Here is an 18,026-nt window from a genome sequence, read left to right as displayed (position 1 = left end):
TGTGAATTAAAGGCAGTTTCTGTTTTCAGGTGGACCATAATCTTCTTCGTTTGAAAGAAAGTCATCAGCCACTCTCAAGGTATCCAACTGTTTCTTGCCTTCATATCATGTACATGTTCTATTTAATACAGATTTTACATAGATTATATTCAAGACAGATATCCCTTGTCGAAGTGACTCCTTGACGTATTATTTATATTTACCGGCTTCGAACTTACTCACATGAAAAACGACCTACGCTTTTCGACGTAAATCGACCTACTTGAAGATGAGATAGTTATAATAGGTGTATGTATTACTACTGGCTAAATAGGATTAGTGCGCGCAATAAACAGTGTGACAGTGGCCTTTAGAAGACTGCATGAAGTAGGGTTCTTCATGCGTCACATTGAACTATAAATAGTTCACGTCAACTGTAGTGTTTATTGTACCCATCGATAATTTTAGTGAAACGAGGAATTTAAGCTGCCGACAAAAACGGAAACGCCAAAAGCGAATCTTTAGGCCCAATTATTTAGAAGAGAATGGTATTTAGCGATATACAGGAATCACGCATGCAACCAGACATGGTCCACGAAAAAGGTTCTGAGTTTGTCGGGAAGATAAGCACAACGATAGCGACCCTTGAACAGACTCGCCATCTTGTCCTAGACCACTCTGTGTATCATGCAGTCAGTTCTTATTGTAACATTACGCATACATCACAAGTCTACCCAATGCCTTGTAAACATGTCTAACCAATAGTCTTTAAAATCTAAAGCTCGTCTGTTCTCACTTAAGTGCATAACAAACAAACAAAGATATTAAAGAAGGTAAATAGAAATTAATAACTTATTATCATAACTATTATCGCCGCCATCATCCGAAAGCCAATAACACGTCGTTAGTACGGCATTATTACATTGCAATTGCACAAGTACGCTCGAATAGTTAAGTAGAACAGAGATATTACAACAGAAAAATATAGAAATACTAATCTAATTGAAGCTGTCGTGATTAGCAGTTCGATGAGAACGGCAATGATTTTAACGTCTGATAATAGAACACTAATACCTCACAAGGGGCACTAAGGCAAAGTTTATAAGACTGCAGACTCATTCTAATCGAAATCTTTAAGAGATCTCAGTTCCATTATTCTAGGAGAGCCCATTAATCAGTTGTACGTACCGAGTGCAACGTCGACGAAGCGGAGGAACTTTGACGTGGCTTCGGGGCAGCTACGAATGCGAGGTACTGGATTACTTTTTTGGTATTTTCCGTCTTGCCGGCACCAGATTCACCTGTACACAGAATACTCTGATCCTCCTTGTCCTGCAGCATGTGTCTGTAATGTCATGGACGACAATAATCAGAAACCGGTGCAAAATACACTAAAATATCCAGCTATTTACGTGGGAATCTAAAACATTAACTTATGATGAAAACTGTACGATAACTGTATAAATAATAAAGACAGCAGGTTATCCTCAGTAAGTTGTTCCTAGTAACAGAAATATTTCCTGGTACCTGTACGACGAATCAGCGACTGCGTAAATATGTGGTGGAACCTCTTGTTTCTTTCGACCCTTGTAACCTTCCATCAACTGGTCTGTGTAAATCGGAAGTTTCTTATACGGATTGACCACTACACAGAACAGACCCGAATATGTCTGAAATAGAAAAGGCAGCAGGAATTAGCTGACTGTGGCAATTCATTTCCATTGTTAAGCTTACTTGCCACTTAAGCTTGATAGAGTCTTTGAGTAACATTTTGGGCCCAACAGTCGTATTAGCCACATGCCAAATCGCCCATTAACATTGACTTGCCGCATTGGATTTCAGCTTCGCTATGACCAAGGTTCGCTCATTTAACGTTGGACTCAGCGACAAGCCAACTTGATGGAACCACTGTGGGAAAGGACGATCGTTTCCTATTCGTCTTTTCAATAAGCGCCCATATCCCTCAAGTTCCTCAGTTAGCATGGATAACGCACCATGGAACATGGCGCGCACGCCATGGATACGTAGGTGGTGCGTGCTCGACCGGACACCACTCATAAGCGTTTGCTTCTTATGTATTATAAACGTACTCGTATCAGTAGTCATCTTCAGGCTCAGCAGCACTAGCATCTTCCTCGTCTCTTGGTCGACTTTGTCTGCTTCTATGTATTCGTGGCTTCGACCTATAATATCGCAATGCTGTGTAAGGAAAAGGTGGTCGTGATACATTTTTGGACACCGTGTCCAATCGTTCTAAAACGTCTTAGTCTTGCTTGACGCTTGCCTCTATCGTAAAGCTAAAAGCATCCTTGAAATTAATTGTTGTGGAAATTTCGGCGTGACCAGAGGGCGCTCGTTGTCGATTTCCTGGAAGTTTTAATGACAGCCATCGGAAAAAAAGGCAAACCTTGATAACATGAAAAAAAAAAAAGTGTTTTAATTTGCATAAGGGAATGCACGTGTTGGAAGTATGTGAACAATGTGGCGGTTACCTTGTCATCAGTACTTCGACAAGCTAGTGGACCTGACTGTGTGACCTACATGGACGTACCACAGCAGCGGGCTTGTTCGCACTGAGACAAAACAGACAGAAAAACCATTTCATCGGGTGTCCTCATTAATTGAGATGCACCGATGTTGTCCAATATTCGGTATAGGCTCAAATCAGCGCCGATATTAGTTGGCGTTGATGTGTCTTGACGTTATACTCAAGTAAGTACTATCTATGAGCATTACGGCAGATTCACTGTTCAGTTCATTCTGTTATATTGTTACACGTTGCAGAATACATGGAATCCGTTGTTTAACGGCGGATAACGTTGCCATAATATATAATATTGGCTCAACTGATAATTGATATCAATGTATTATTCAATAATTCGCCATTATTTCGAGCTCGGCACCCGTTGGTTCTGCATGGTGCCACGAGGGAAGCCAGCGACATTCTTAATTATTTATACAGATGTGCGTATATATATATATATATATATATATAAAGTTGGGCCGACAAAAAGTACTAACCGTTTTTAGGCCAAAACTATTGTTTACATTTTCAAATAATATGTTCAATATGTTCAAATAATAAACTAACTACCTTTTCGCTATTCCAATCGATAATGTCTAGCTGCTTTTTTTTTTTTGCTGACATCATGATTTCATCATTAACGAAGCTCTGTGATTTCTAAGTCGCTAAACTTTTTATAACTGTATGTCTGGTACAGGTATATAGTCTGGCATTGTCTCAGTGGAAAACGGCGCCTTTGTTGTCCCCTGATTTTAGTGGAATTTCTTCAATGGCTTGTTGTGGTATTATTAGCTGTTGACAATCAGAAGTCCGAAACGTTCGCTTCGCGACCGGCGGAAGATCTTACCAAATATACAATATCAAATTCTCTAGTGTCATCCTGAGCTTTGCCGAAGATTGTGAAGCAAGCTTTTTTTTTTTATTTGCAGATCATTATCTCGCTCGGTTCTGTCACATTTCTGTGAAATTTCACAGATGGGCCTAGAATCGATTGAAATCCTTTGCTTCATTTGGTGTGATATTACAAACATTAAGCTTTTTCATAACCATCTGTTTTTGAACGAATTAAAACTGTTAGCGGGTGGATGTATACTTTGTTGGCGATATCATGGCGACTCACGTGTCGATCTTACTGAACTTTCCCAATCATTCCATCACCTTTTCCGTAACTACGAGAAAATTGCAACTTCCAGAACGAAAGCCGTCCTCTTGACGCAACTTGACTATAGATAGCATGAATATTTTCATAGGCATTGGCGGCACTTGTGCCCTTATCGTAACGAAAATGTGACTAGTTTTTATGGAAGTTCCACTTATTTTCAAGGCGCTCTATCTTAAATCTGAATAAAGGCATGCCAACTATTTTACGATGCCAGTTTGCGAAGGACACCCGACGTGATTTATATTATCTGATATGAAAGCCAAGGTAAGAAGAAAAATAATCAGATTTATATCCGTTGTAAGCCAGAGAGCTTCTCATTTAAATAACGCCGTCATTTAGTTGACACTCGCTATATAAACTGGGCGCGATGTCCAATCAGTGCGACGCCTAAGTTGATTAGAATTATATATATCTTCACGGAATACGTAGAAGGAATGGTAGGTTACGCAACGAGAATCTTACTAATAGTAGCAGCAGTAATAATAATAACCGTTCATTCATATCGGGAAACATGTCGATTCGAAAGACGAGTGTAGGAACATGAGAAGGTTGTCATCGTAGACGGCAGTTTCAGTTACCTGCCTCAGGACACTACGATCTAGTTTTTGCGCCACAGTTATTTAATTTGCGGATTTATCAATTTTCGATACTTAATATTTTCGTTAAAGGAAAGTTTGAAAATACCAAGTTCTTAGTAACCTTAGTTCTCCAACAGGCAGATTTGCGAATTTCACACAGTAACGATCCATGAAACTAAGCGACGGAAAGTACGACAGGAAAAATAACCTTTTTGGTAACTTTGATTCTGGCTGACTGTACAGCCACAAAGTGTCACGTTAGCGAAACAAGCCCATTTAGTTCGGGACCTCTTGCAACGCAAATCGGATGGAGCTTTTATGTACACCAGAATATAGCGGCATTGGGGTCGGCTAAACAAAGCTGGCATAGACCCTTTTTCAAATCCAAACTGATATTGTGTTGTACGAAAATGCCGAACTTGTAAGCCACTACTATAATGGGTGTCCCCATGCGGCAACAGTAATCAGGTGAATGCCAGTTTGTTTTCTTTGCAAAACTTTATACTGTAATTCTCAGCTAGAGCTTTCAACCTTAAAAGTTGAGAAGTTCCGCCAGAAAACCGACCTAAAAATGGTGCATTTCTAGGGTTCAGACCGATCAAACCTTATCTGATTGTCTAAGCTTAGGCTACGGTCCATACCTTTTGTTGCACACCGTTTTGGACAAAAAACTCACAGCTAGTAATAAATGGCCCGAAGAGTTCAGTAAAATAATGGTCTGGGTTCTTTATGTCCATTGTATTTTTATCTGTACAAAGGGAAACTCTTTTATTTATTCAACAACTGTAGCGTACTTAGATGTCCAACCGAGCAAGCTCGACTTGGGCTTAGTCGTTTGACGTCCAACAAACAATTTCACCACCACTACTACTATTATTGTACACGTTTGACCAAAAAGCGGCGTAAACGGCAAAACGAAAATTCTCAGTTGCCTCACATTGTTGACTATCTCCTTTCATCCAAAAGTGGGTGATGACCAAAGAGTTGATTGGGGTAACGGACCTCGACTGGCAGACCTATCGTTTGCCATATAGTCGTTGCCCGATGACCACTGTCATCTTCGGTCTTTATGCGTCTATCGATCGCTCGATGACCGATTGGTCTGACGAAGGCGCAACTCCCGAATCTAATTTGTCATTTAAGAACGAGAGAAGAAAGAAAGGGAACCCAACATCGTAACTACTTTTTTGCGAAAAACTGGGACGGCGGTAGCGCCATGTTACAGATGTGATTTTTCTTCGTTCCTCCTCTATTCTTTATTTTTTTTTTGTTTCGCTGTTGGTGCTCTAAGAGGAACGACGTAAAGAATTAGAGACGTTCTTCAGAGCTGTCCGCGTGTGAACCTTGTCTAAGAAGCATATTAGTATATGCTATATTGAAGGCCGTACTATCATTATAATTTGTTCTGTAACTGGACATTGACTTACGGTTGGATGTGGAAGAGGACGAAGTCTGTATATAGAAATATCGGCCGTAAAGGCCTATATTTCTGATTAGCATCTGTTCTGTGGAGAGGGCCAGTCGGTAGTAAGAGATAAACAAGAATGAAGAATGAAACAAGAAGAAGAAACCTAATGACAGTGATATTAGTGATCTCTATTTAACGACGGAAAAGACTCGGCTTAACCGACGATTTGCAATATCCTTCGTCAAGTTCCAGTAACGTTAAGACAATCGCTAACGTTTGCGTTCAAAAAAGGGTTCCAGCCACCTTGAATCTTGCTGGTCAATGTAGTAGCACCAATATACCGATGGTTTCAGCGGCAAACTAACGACTAACGAGAACGGAAATGAACGCAAGAACTTAAAAGGCTACGTTCATCTATTCCGTGACAGGAGCGCGTACGCGAACTAATTTGATTTTCCACGAAACTGCCAGTTCGATGTTCCGTTGCGGATTGCAGTCATGGGTCGCAGCTTGTTAGGATTGGCCTTTTTTTGATCTTAGGGCCAATTTCCATAAGCACAACCACACGAAGGTTTCACTGGTAGCCAAGTGCGAAATGGTCACCAAATGGCACGAAGACAGACTTTTCAAACAACAGCAATAGCAGTAGCAGCAGCAGCAGACCCTCCTATCATCATGGGACCGTGCTCGTACAAGAATTGGTATGGCCAGCGCTGGATAGTTATCGTCGCTAGGAGCAACGGCAAGAGTCGCATTCAATATGGTCGGGAACAACGCTATTGGCTGTGATTTTTGTTGTTGTCGTCGACCTGCGTAGCTGTTCAGAAGCGACATGAGTGACATCTTCAGAGTTTCTTTGCTTTCTGTCGTCTGCTATTCGCGCGCCTGGTTTTACCGCGCTAGGGCGATCGCTGCACGGCAACAAAAGAGGCGTAGTAACGGTCGCCAACAACGACTGAACCAATGGCTACAAAACCAGCCGTTAATAAAACAGCCAAGGCAGCACCATGATGATCATTGTTATGAAGATCATCGTAATCGTTGACTTCAGCAGCATTGCGTAGTCATTCGCCATTCCAAACAATAACAACAACAACGGCAGCAGTAAATTACAACGATGCTGAGGAGGAAAAACGTTCCGGCAGGTTGACAGTGGATGAAGACGTTTTGGCAGCAGCCTAAGTGGCGCTGAATATCTGCCAGCAGCTGTCACTATGTTACTGCAGCTGGTTCCGTCGCCAAAGTCAGTTATGGTACAGTACCAAAAGCAAATTTAACCAACAAATTGTTAGATCGATGCCACTGTGCACACACGCAACACACAAACACAAACGGAGTACATAGAGGAAGGCGTAGGGCCACAAAAACAAAACAGACAGCCACAGCTGCAATAGGCTTCTTCAGATTCTCTCGCTTTTTTGCTGTCACGACCCCCTCCATTTCTCCTCTCCAAATTCCCCTTCGCTATCGCGTCCCCTTTCATTCCATGCCGCTGCTGCTTTGGCGAACGGCTACGGCCGCTAGTCTACCATAATTCGCCATAGGACTGTTTACACTAGTCATTGGCAGTGCTTACGCAGAATTTTAGGCTGAAGGCAATGTAAACTACGTCCGTTCCTGTCGTATCGCTGCAGCATAAGAAAACAGTTGGAATCAACCTGACCGGCATTCGGCGACCTTGGTTGGCTAAGCCACCTGCTAGGCTTGGTCTCACATGCCACTCTATCTGCCTGCCTGCCTACCTTTTTCTCTAGTCTTTGCTACTGCTGGTCATCAACCTTCAAAAGAACTTTGCTCGGTGACGACGACGGCAGCGGCGGTACCTGCTGCTGTAATGGTGTTCGATGATCGTGCGGATGAAACATTGGCTGGACCTAGCCTCACAGACGAAGATCAATCAGAAAACGCACAGGCGGATGATCGTTTTGATCAAGAGATAAGCAAGACATTATCATGACTTATATCTCTAGAGACCACGAGAAATAAAAAGCTACTAAGTAAAACAATTTGTATGAATAATTGCTTCTTAGGAAACTGAATCTGCGACCTTGGGTCTTAAGTGAATGCGTGACATCTCAACCAATCGCTTTCTGTTCCATTCAATGGCCTAACAGTTAAGATAGCTAATCATGGTGACCTTTTATCCATTTACCTATAAATTATTGCCAGTAAACCTCGTCCTACACAACGACTATAAGGCGGACAATGAAAGCTATTTTAGGTCAGCACCAATTATCCTAGGGCTAGGCTCCTCAAATTAGTAAAGCATATAGTCCTGTATCCCATCCCTGTTGCCAGCGCGCTCTCGTGTCACTGACTAGTGATCTTCAAGCCATAAACCATAACTTTGTTCAAGTTATGGTTTATGCTTTATATAGCAGCACGTGGAGGAACGCAATTCAATAGGTGTTGAAATGGTTTTTCATATATTCGTTGCTGACTGCAGGCTATGCACAAGTCGAATATATATGTTACAAAATTTGCCAGCCATACACATTGCTTAGGTTTACCTAGTTCTTATTCTGTCAAAACTTCAATTTGACCCTCCACAACCAGCATATACGCTACTAGGCTATACCAACAGCACAGTAACAGCAGCACCGATAAGTTACACAGGTTAACTATATTCGGCTTACTCGTGTGTAAGCGGGCCTGAGTGTTCTTGTGTCCGGGTATTGGATCGATATATTCGAATGTACATCATTCGGCATAGTAATTAATTTTCGATAGCCAAAATCCGTACTTGCAATCGTAGTTGCAATAGAAGTTCTGGCTCGCCTTAAAATGTCGGACGACCACGATAGCTGTAGCGGCCTCAGCAACGGCTGAATCGGCATCGCCACCGCTCAACCCCGACGACGTTCAACATACCGCGGTCGTCATCGTTCGACGGCAACGCCCGCTAGGCATAGGTAGCTCAAGGTTGCGCTTTTTATTTATTTATTTTTTGCCTTCCTTCGCATCCTGCTTGTTTATATCTATCTAGTCGATTGTCTGGTCCGATGTCTACTTACATCTGCGATCACCTCGTATCCTTTTGTCGTTTATGTACTCTAGTATAAAGGACGAAGGTCGGAGCAAACTTGAACAAATCAACTAGGCAAACCAGCGTTGGTTAATACAAGGAACGGTACAATTTTCCAGTAGCTAGTTAGCCTGTAATTTGCAGTACCACGCAGTAGCAAATACCATCCCTGTGTTGCAAGGTTAGTTGAAAACCTTTGCGGTAGCTAATGAGGTTGCGAGACAATATCAATTTAAACTTCACCACAAGTTTCGCAGAGAGGCACGCGAGTAAGTGTACAATACCACAATATCGATTTACTCCGTTCCTGATCGATCAATAAGCTAATCAATCAGGTGAAATAACGGAAACAAATCTTCGGCTAGTACCATTCTAATAGGAGTCATTAGATCTGTACCACGTAAAAGTCTTAACGGAAAATGGATTCAATACACACAAAGATGTACTAAGTTACACATTCAGCAAGAAAATCCGAAGAGAGCAAATAATAGATGCTGACCTAGACCTGTACCTATCATTGTCGTCACTGGTTAATTCCGTTGAGTCTACCGGCAATGAACCGCTATTGAGGTAACGCGGCAAAGACGACAACGGAGAACAAAAAAAATGCAAATTTGTTCAAGAAAAATAGACCAAAAATAAGATGTGCTAAAACTCATAGCGTGTAGTCGAAATTTGTCGCCAACGTCAGAACCGTAGCAATAACGCTGTCGATCCACTCGCATCTGAAATTACTTGTGGGAGTTGGCCTTTTTCGGCCTGAATAAATAGCTTAAGTTGGCTAATTCTCGCGCTAACGTGCAGCAATCATCTACTATTATTATTATAGCATACAAGAAGTAACCGACCATCGGAACGCATATAATTATATATTAATATAGCACATTCCAGACTACGAAAAATTAGAGCTCTATAAGTTAATGCTCCAATATGACAGATTATACAATACCATGTCTGCGCTGTTAAGCTATTTGCTGCATAAAGTCTCATGAACGCCATAGAAAGTTCAGTAGCAGTGGCTACAGCTTCGGTAAGCCGATGTCACTAGCAGAAAAAAAAAAAAAAAGAAATAGTTCGAGGTCTAAGAGCAATCAATTACCCAACAAACAAGCAGACAGGTTCACCCTCTAAAGGCTACTGTTGCGGTGAGGTGTTCCTTAGCCATATGTATACATATACACCACCATGTTTCGAGCTGTTTCCGTGACAAAGGAAAGATTGTAATCGGTGGCCGAATGATAAACGGTTACAACTGCTTATCTTGTGGTTTCTGCTTGTGGTTAAGCCGATCGGTTCCCCCCACTGGCGCCGTCGTTCTTGTTTTCTGTGGAGCGTCAATTTTTACTGTATTTTTTCTTTATTCGTCCATATAGTTACATATGGTCAGCAACAGCTTCTGTTGCTGCTGGCAGATTACGAGCGCTTCACCAAATTGGCCACCACCGCCGCCAACGATAATAGCGATACGAAACGGGTGCTATGTTTATTCAAAATAGATTAGACTATTTTCGGGCTATATAGGTAATAGCGATGCATAACGCACTAATTACACGGATAATATGAACGGGTAGTATAGTAAATATCGAGTATATCTGCACCCGATACTGAAACTTACATACTGATAAGTTATAACTGCATTGTCGAAAGGATGCTATTTGGTATCACCACTACCAGCGTCTCCGTAGAATCAGTGAGTCAATGCTACGAAAAATGCGCTTCTGACAAGGTCACTAACATACGCCACTTGACCTCCCGTAAAATAGGAAGCGACAGATATACTGGGCGTGTCAAAATTTTATAAAGCTCTGTTCAAGCCTCACAGACTACTCATTTGGCTGATTTTGCAGATGACCAGGCAGACAGGCGATTTCTGAATAAAGATCGTGTCTCTAACACCAAAGGTATTTATATTGTCTAGCTGGAATTATGCCAGCTCAGTAGAAGAGTTCGAACGGATTCTCGAGTCCCTGAACCCGACAGAGGATAATTGCTCCCTCCCTTCTTGATCCCTTTTGAGTCATTCAAATGTAATGCATAATTATGAAAGCCGACTTTACGGTAACATTAGTTACTAGCCTATGATGATTCAGAGGATCGTACTCAACCGTACCGCACGCTAACTTAGACCAGGCCATAATGCGCTTTCCTAACACTGACGAATCACTGATCATTGGAACCACCATCACAAAATGCCAGCTACCGGCTTAAGTTAATAATCTACTGTTACTGCCACTGCAGCTGAAGCAACGATAACTAATAACAACAATATATCAATGTAGAAGTTTGGTCATGTAGGTAATAATACACACATAGATAGACGTTGTTTTTGGGTGCCTTCTATAATTATAGTCCCGCAATGATATTCATACCCGTCCATATTAACATACGTGCTATTTCAATACAGTTCAGAAGTTCGATAATCTGAAACGCGAAAAGAACGCTCCAAAAGTTACGGAAAAGGTGCGAGTGCATAATTGCGTTGACAGACTAACAGCTAACTAATTACATCGGACCTGTGTCCGTCAGAACAACACCGAATAATTTGACGTTATCTACCGACATTCCACTGTTATTGTCTGAAAACAGCGCTAAATACCTACTGACGGGGAGAATATTATTGCCTAGACCTGTGCCCAGGCAACGCGATCTATCGTCTGCTACAGTGGTACGTGTCACTTTCGATGCAGCTTAGTTTGTTTATCTGTTCGTACATATCGTGCAGCGGCATGTGCAATCGAGCCGTTTTATAGATCAACCCTTATGAACAGTTCCTATATTCAACGAATGTGAAGCTTGTAGGAAAATAGCGTTCGGCCGGTAACTCAACAAATACAGATTTCGCACCTAAATCGGTCTGTTTTTAGAAGTCCATTCGCAAAATACTATGCCCTAGTCACATACTGCTCATCTCTATGCTGTAGACCATAGAATTGGGCACTATTTCGTTTTATTGTCATTGAACAGGAGGCATCGAGTGAATATTATGCCACACTTTACCTTTAAACGAGCGTTCACTTCTTATGAAATGTGTATATCTCAATATCTACATAAATCTGCGCTGACCCATTTCAGGCGTGGTATTCCGATGCCATCTTTATCACCGTTCACTGCTTTTGTTTCCGTTCCATTAAGGGTAACAGGCCTCTGGTCAGAAACTAGAGAAATAGTGTAAACAAGCCGATCAAAAGCTATCATAATCATTTTGGTGAGCTGCTTACGTCGATGCGTTGTCGCAGATTATCTGATCTGAATTTTACCGGAAACAATAGGCGTTCGCTTATTCTAAATTGCGAGATCGTATTCCTCCGTTATAATACACACGTTCAGCCGAACAGATAGACAGCAAACAGGAGCGATGGATTTGTAGGACACTAGCGTTTATAGAACGGTCAACGCTAATAGTTGGTAGCATCTGGCCACCAACGCAGTTCATATAAGATCATTTTGACTCCCAAACGAAGTGTTTGCTTCGTACCTAGTCAGCTTAATAGGGATCTATGGGCAGCGTACTGAACTCATCATTGAGCACTACGATTGGAAGAGGTAAATTCTTGCAAGAACTCAAATATTTTCAAAAATACTTCTAGCTATTTCGAAAATGATCTATCATTTTGGAACACTTAACCAGGCTGTTAAAACCGTCTTCAGCACTTCGATTCTTAGATAGTGCACGCGCAGCAAACGATTCAATTGTGAAGTAAGCTTTCAGGCGTTTAAATGTAAAAATAGAGTGACATTATGAAATTAACATAATAACAACGATCGTTTTATATTGGAAAAACGTAGCCGTCAGCAAAGCTTCTCTACAACTGATTTCGAGAAACATCGAAATTTTATCGTCACGCAAACGTCATCCCTTACATCCGTTACATTCGGCATCATCATCATTTCGTCTGACCGGATTCTGAGAGTAAAAGCCGACTATTTGTAAGTAGACAACAATAGGTCAGTTAAGCTCAAACAGATCCTAGTACCTGCTATTAGTACACCCTCACGATAATGGCAGCCTATTTTTGTAGGTAATGATAACAGAGTGTGAGTGAGGTAAGTGGGGCAACACCTTTTCAAATCCAAAGAAAAAGGTATATAATGCTAATATAATACTCGTTATCAACAGTGCAGCATTAAGACAATAGATGAAATAGCCGACACATAACGTAGGTTTGTTAGAAAATAATTACCACTAATTCAAGATGTTGTTCAAAATCTAAATAGTCGTAAAGTAGAAACCTGAAAAGATCTTCGCACCTTTCAGAGAAAAAACTTTAAGCACTATGGAAGGATGGAATTAACTGTAAAATAGATTTTCCGCCATATATCGTGCCATGGCAGCGGTCAGTTGAGTCGTTGTCATGTGCCAGTGTAAATTTCGCACAGCTGGATACCTAAACGTCTTTATCTCTGCCTCGATGTACTTTGTCTCAATGGCAACCGACGGTAGCCGGTGTAAGTGTCCACTTGTCCATCATTTTATGCATGATAGATACACGTATATGCATGATAAAATCCATGAAATTCTGGCACGGACAGGCGGAACAGTATATCATATACTACTTTTTTCAAATAGTCATACTTTGAATTTGGTAGACATCTGCCGACGTCTACTTCGATATAAAACAACAACGAGTGTGGCTGAGTTTGACATTTAATCAATGCATAACTCTCATCCGGATTTATGATGATTCTGCCCGTGTTGTTTTATGACATTTGCCAATGACACGAATTCACGTTACATAAAATCGACGAATAAATCCTTTGACCTTCTTTTAGCTAAAGCGAAATTTCCATTGAATTTAGGCACTGTTACTGTTAGATGATCTGGAGCTAGAGAGGATTCTGTCGAATCCACTAAAGCTATTTATTTCTAATCGAACAACCTGACACCTCGATACATTTGAATAGCCAGCAAAAGCGTCTATGTTACGATGATATCGCCGCCACACTGAATCATACATCGTGCGTCATCGTACATACCTTCCATACTTTTTTGAATATGTGAGCGGAGCGATAAGTTTGCTCACAGGCCCACGGAGTTCGACTGCTTCGATCCAAAGCTTCGCGCAACGGTCGTCGGGTATCGTACCTTTTCTGTAATATTTCACTTTACTCTTGTGGTAACACTAGCCGCCACCGTCTGCAACGTATCGATCTGTAATTTCTTTGCACTTTTTCATTGAAACGAGCGTTGCTGACCAGAGACGAATCTATTTATGCTCGATACCAACGACCGTCCCGTTTAGTGTAACATTTGCATGAATGGATGACGCAGAAAGAGTACATTGATGTAGCGCCTGCCATCAACTCCGTTTGGCCTCCGCTACTTTATGCCTCACAAATACAAACTGTTCATTGCTTCATAAAAATAATCAACTTCTTTGTTAAACCATTAGCTCCTGCAGAATCCTTGGAAGTATTAGTGCAATGAAATTCAACAATCGTTCTCAACGGAAATCGATGACCTGGAGAAAACAGCAGTAGGACGATAATTTCCTTAGTTTTCCTTACGTGGCCCGTTCCGTTAGGCGGCAGTGTAAATTTTATAAACTTCATTTAGGGCTACTTAAAAGCAGACGAAGTCAAGAGTAGAAATCTATCGACGTTTAAAATGCCGTATCCTGTCGATGCTTAAAATCTATTCACACGCCATCTATCGCACGAAGTTACGCATGCTACAACTGCCCACCGTACAACAAGATAATTAGTAATATAACATTGGCCGCATGGGGTGGTAGTTGTCACAACGCAATAGACGCCCCGTTATAATCGTTATGTTCATAGTTACTTTGTATTGTACGGTAGAACCGTCGTACACAGTGGACAGAGACAATGCTAAACGACAAGCTTGGCCAAATCCATTATAATCTTCAGTTCTGCTTATAGAGCTTCGATTAAATAACGAAAAAAATTACAGTAAGTCAAAGGGAACAGTAGTCAAAACGGCAACACTGAACACCCTCTATCCTTTTTTATTAAAAGAGCGACAACGTATATAGTTAAATATTTAATTAATAATAGCAACAATTAAATATTCACGGTGCTTCATATGAAAGCGTGCAGCGAATAGAATAACATTTGTTAAATAGAAATTACAGGTTTTTATATTGAGAGACGTGGCATAAAACTATTCATATATACTCATTTCATGACGTAGCTTTGCTATGTACAAGTGAAAGACTGAACCATCTGCCATGCTCGATTTTCAACTTTAATTTTTTTGATTGATTGAATCGTCTAGTCCGTATAGGCGTGTTGGCATGCAAGCTCGGTAGCCCCCAAGCAAGGGCAAATTTACTTATAATCGTTATGAACCGTTCAGGAAACGGAAATATGAAAACAAGTCTACGTTATGGTCTGGCTTGCTAATGGACTATTCAAGCTTCATAAAGACGCCCAAAACAAATAGGGACCTCCGATATGATTCATTAATGTCATGTAACAGCGAATCGTCCACATGACTTCAAACCACCTTTCTTCATTGATTCTCTGTGTTGTCCTAATCAAGTTGAAACAGTGGCGAATGAGGAGAGCTGTGCTAGAAAGCAAAATCCTCAAAAAACTTAAAGATCCGTCACTGTTCCTGCTGGATAATCTGTGAAGCAAGTTAATTGTTATTGTTAGTAAATCGTCCGTTTATGTTTGTACCGACTCGAAGAAACTCAATACAGGGGAAAACTTCACGCCCTACAGTGAACTGAGCTGGAGGAAACGGATTTCACAGCTTTCATTGTTGACAGGAGAAGCCCCTTGAATAGCTAAAATAGTTTTCGTGTAGTGCGAACAGTGCCAAATGTAACGCTTCCAAATAGTTTGCTCACAACTTACTCCCCTGCGCTATTTTTCACTCAAAAGAGGCGTAGCTCGCTCAATTTGTCATAAGAGACGGAGAAAGTTATTTTGGCTTCGGTTCGTTCCGATTCTGCTGTACATGCTCCGAGGGAGGTCAGTACGTTACGGTGTAGAAAGCCAAGAGGCAAATATTCATCTTATTTATGCTAATATCAATATACAATGCTGATAATGCTACAAGCCGTTGTTTTGCATATAGATATAGAGTAAAGATGTTGTATTTAAATCGAGGGTCATGGATCGTGATTTTGTTAAAGGAAAATCGAAGGTAGTATCAGGGTAAACTCGGTCAAGAACGGCGGTCCTCCTTATATGCTTTCACTCTGAGCTTTCTGGGAGTTTTAAAATAAAATATTTAAATCATTCTGAACCAGAAACGATTTGAACGTTCGTCTCTCTCTCTCTCTCTCTTCTCGATTTGAAATGTTGATGTTTCCGATAATGCCGCTGTAAGAACACACCATTGGTGTTGTGAACACACCAGAACCATTGTTATTGTTTTTTGCCTTCTGCATTCCGCCCTCTTATTAATTGCGTAACTGGGCTTTTGTCATACACCTGGTTTAATTGAACCGTTAATAAGTATGCACAGCTAGCATTTGACTGCCATGTAAATGTCACATTTTCGATGTTGAACACTATTTACTTTCCGTAGTTAGATTCGTATTTTTATTATTGTAACTAGTTATGTGGCAAAAAAATAAAGGCGTCACGTTCTCTCAAAGGGGAACCGCAAAAACCAACTTCATAGATTTTTGTATAACACAGTTTAGCTCAGAAATCGTTGTTAATTACTAAATAAACAGTGACGATGTATTACTGATGAGAGGAACAGAAATCGATATATACCAACATCGCCACAAAGAAACAATAGACCGCCGTAAACCGTCAATAAGCGGCATGAAGGCGGTGGCACAACGACGATGCTGGATCAGTAACAGAAGCAGAAAAGCCAAGGCAGAATAGCGATATCAAAACTCGGCCGTGACGCGCTATTGAGTCACTCTTTTTTTGTCAGTTTGTCTCATCGGGCCGTGGGTCGCAAACGACGAAGCGACTACTCCAACTGAATTTCCGAGAAAACTAGAATGTGCATATTAAACTTGGTAAGTTAAAACAACTTGAACATCATGGTAGCTTGCAATGCATTCAATCTAAGTTCGATGATATCCATAATCTGCAAAGAATCAGTCCAGACGCTTGTTAAAAGAGCTCGATTTCGGAATATTTTATTAGGACTCTGCGTTGGATTACTGCGGCAATTCTTCAAAGTACGCCTTTTACTAGTCGACATTAAGCCGCGTGAATGCACTGAAAAACCCTGCCGAAGCCTTAATTAGAGCCATGCCACTGACTAGGCTGTGTAATTCGCAAGACAGTTGTTCTCCCAAGTTATCTGCTGGTTCGAAAAGGGTATTGTAACATTGAGGAGTACCAAAAAACCTCAATTTCATTTTCAAAAATTCTACCAAAGTGGAAATAATGAAGCGGGCAAACCTACAAATAAAGAGGGCGTTTGCTGAAATGTGCCGAGAAAATGACTTAAACTTTAATAGCTACAAGGCGAAAAATAGAATCGAACATAGGCTGCAGCGAGTTTGGCTTGTCTCATGCATTTGGTTCTTGCAACACATTAATAGAATGTTTGATTTGTGGAAGTTTTACCCATAAAACACTGCGATGCTTGGCAGACGCTCACAACCCCATGGACAGAGAGATCGCTGATGATAGATACATTATCTTTTCTATGTTTGTTTCTTTCTCCTTCCAGTGTGGCGAAGTCATCGTCAATATTGACGGCCATGGCAATTGCTACTGGTCGTTGACGGTAGCTCGACGACCACTTGACATCACCCTCCAACTTCTTCCTCATCTTCATTTTCGCGTGGCTTCATTTCTTGGACGAAGGGACGACCGAAAAAAACAAACGAATTTAGCAATAATAACAAAGAGACAATCGTCTTTGCCCGCTCGTTCTTGAAAGCACTTCGATTTCTAGTGACTAGGGACACGCTGAGCCCTTTGTAACGGTGCGAGTGCGCCACCGGCATAGACGCCAACGACAGACGTCACAGTCAATACTTTTAGCACCAGAAATAGCTGCCGAAGGAGCGAGACCCCATAGCAAAATGGCAGTTGCACCACTAAGTGTCGTCGATTTGACGCGGCATAGCATGCTTTTAGCTGACAGCTAAATTCCGTTGGTTGCCAATGCGTTTTTGGCTTGTGCTGTCGCTATCAGCAGAAATCTTCCAAAGTCGACCGCAACAACAACAACAACACCATCGCATTGCTAATACTATTGTTCTGCGTCTTTATCTCTACTGTGTCTCATTTGGTCTATGCCTATGGCTGCTCTTCTTTTTGTTTTAGCTTGTGCGCGATCGTCGCTGTGCTGCCTTCTCGAAATCAACAGCGGCAGCGCGCGTATGGCACCGCCGCCGTCTGTCTGTTGTCTGTTGAGCGCGGACTGCCTTGCTGGCTGACGATTATCGAAACGAGAA

At 41.4% G+C, this 18,026-nt stretch overlaps 1 protein-coding gene and 1 long non-coding RNA gene across 3 annotated transcripts in view; one reads left to right on the top strand and one right to left on the bottom strand.

The window, feature by feature from the left end:
* The window catches only part of LOC147753034 (uncharacterized), a 4,616-nt gene extending 3,410 nt beyond the window's left edge, over positions 1 to 1,206 (top strand). Inside the window, exons 2-3 of the long non-coding RNA XR_015312452.1 lie at positions 30 to 79; positions 1,118 to 1,206. This is a non-coding gene — a long non-coding RNA (uncharacterized LOC147753034). The remainder of the gene's footprint in view (positions 1 to 29; positions 80 to 1,117) is intronic.
* The window catches only part of zip (myosin heavy chain 10), a 62,914-nt gene that overhangs the window by 24,867 nt on the left and 20,021 nt on the right, over positions 1 to 18,026 (bottom strand). For both annotated transcript variants that reach the window (XM_022839207.2, XM_022839208.2), the window contains exons 3-4: positions 1,507 to 1,649; positions 1,168 to 1,324 (exon numbers count right to left, since the gene is read on the bottom strand). In XM_022839207.2, the coding sequence (XP_022694942.1) occupies positions 1,168 to 1,324; positions 1,507 to 1,649 (300 nt within the window). The remainder of the gene's footprint in view (positions 1 to 1,167; positions 1,325 to 1,506; positions 1,650 to 18,026) is intronic.

The sequence above is a fragment of the Varroa jacobsoni genome, unplaced genomic scaffold (genome assembly GCF_002532875.2).
Source record: "Varroa jacobsoni isolate VJ856 unplaced genomic scaffold, vjacob_1.0 scaffold_791, whole genome shotgun sequence".
In the NCBI taxonomy this organism is placed as follows: Eukaryota; Metazoa; Arthropoda; class Arachnida; order Mesostigmata; family Varroidae; genus Varroa; species Varroa jacobsoni.
The sequence above is the reverse complement of the archived record's forward strand: the minus strand, read 5'-3'. Positions and strand labels throughout refer to the sequence as shown.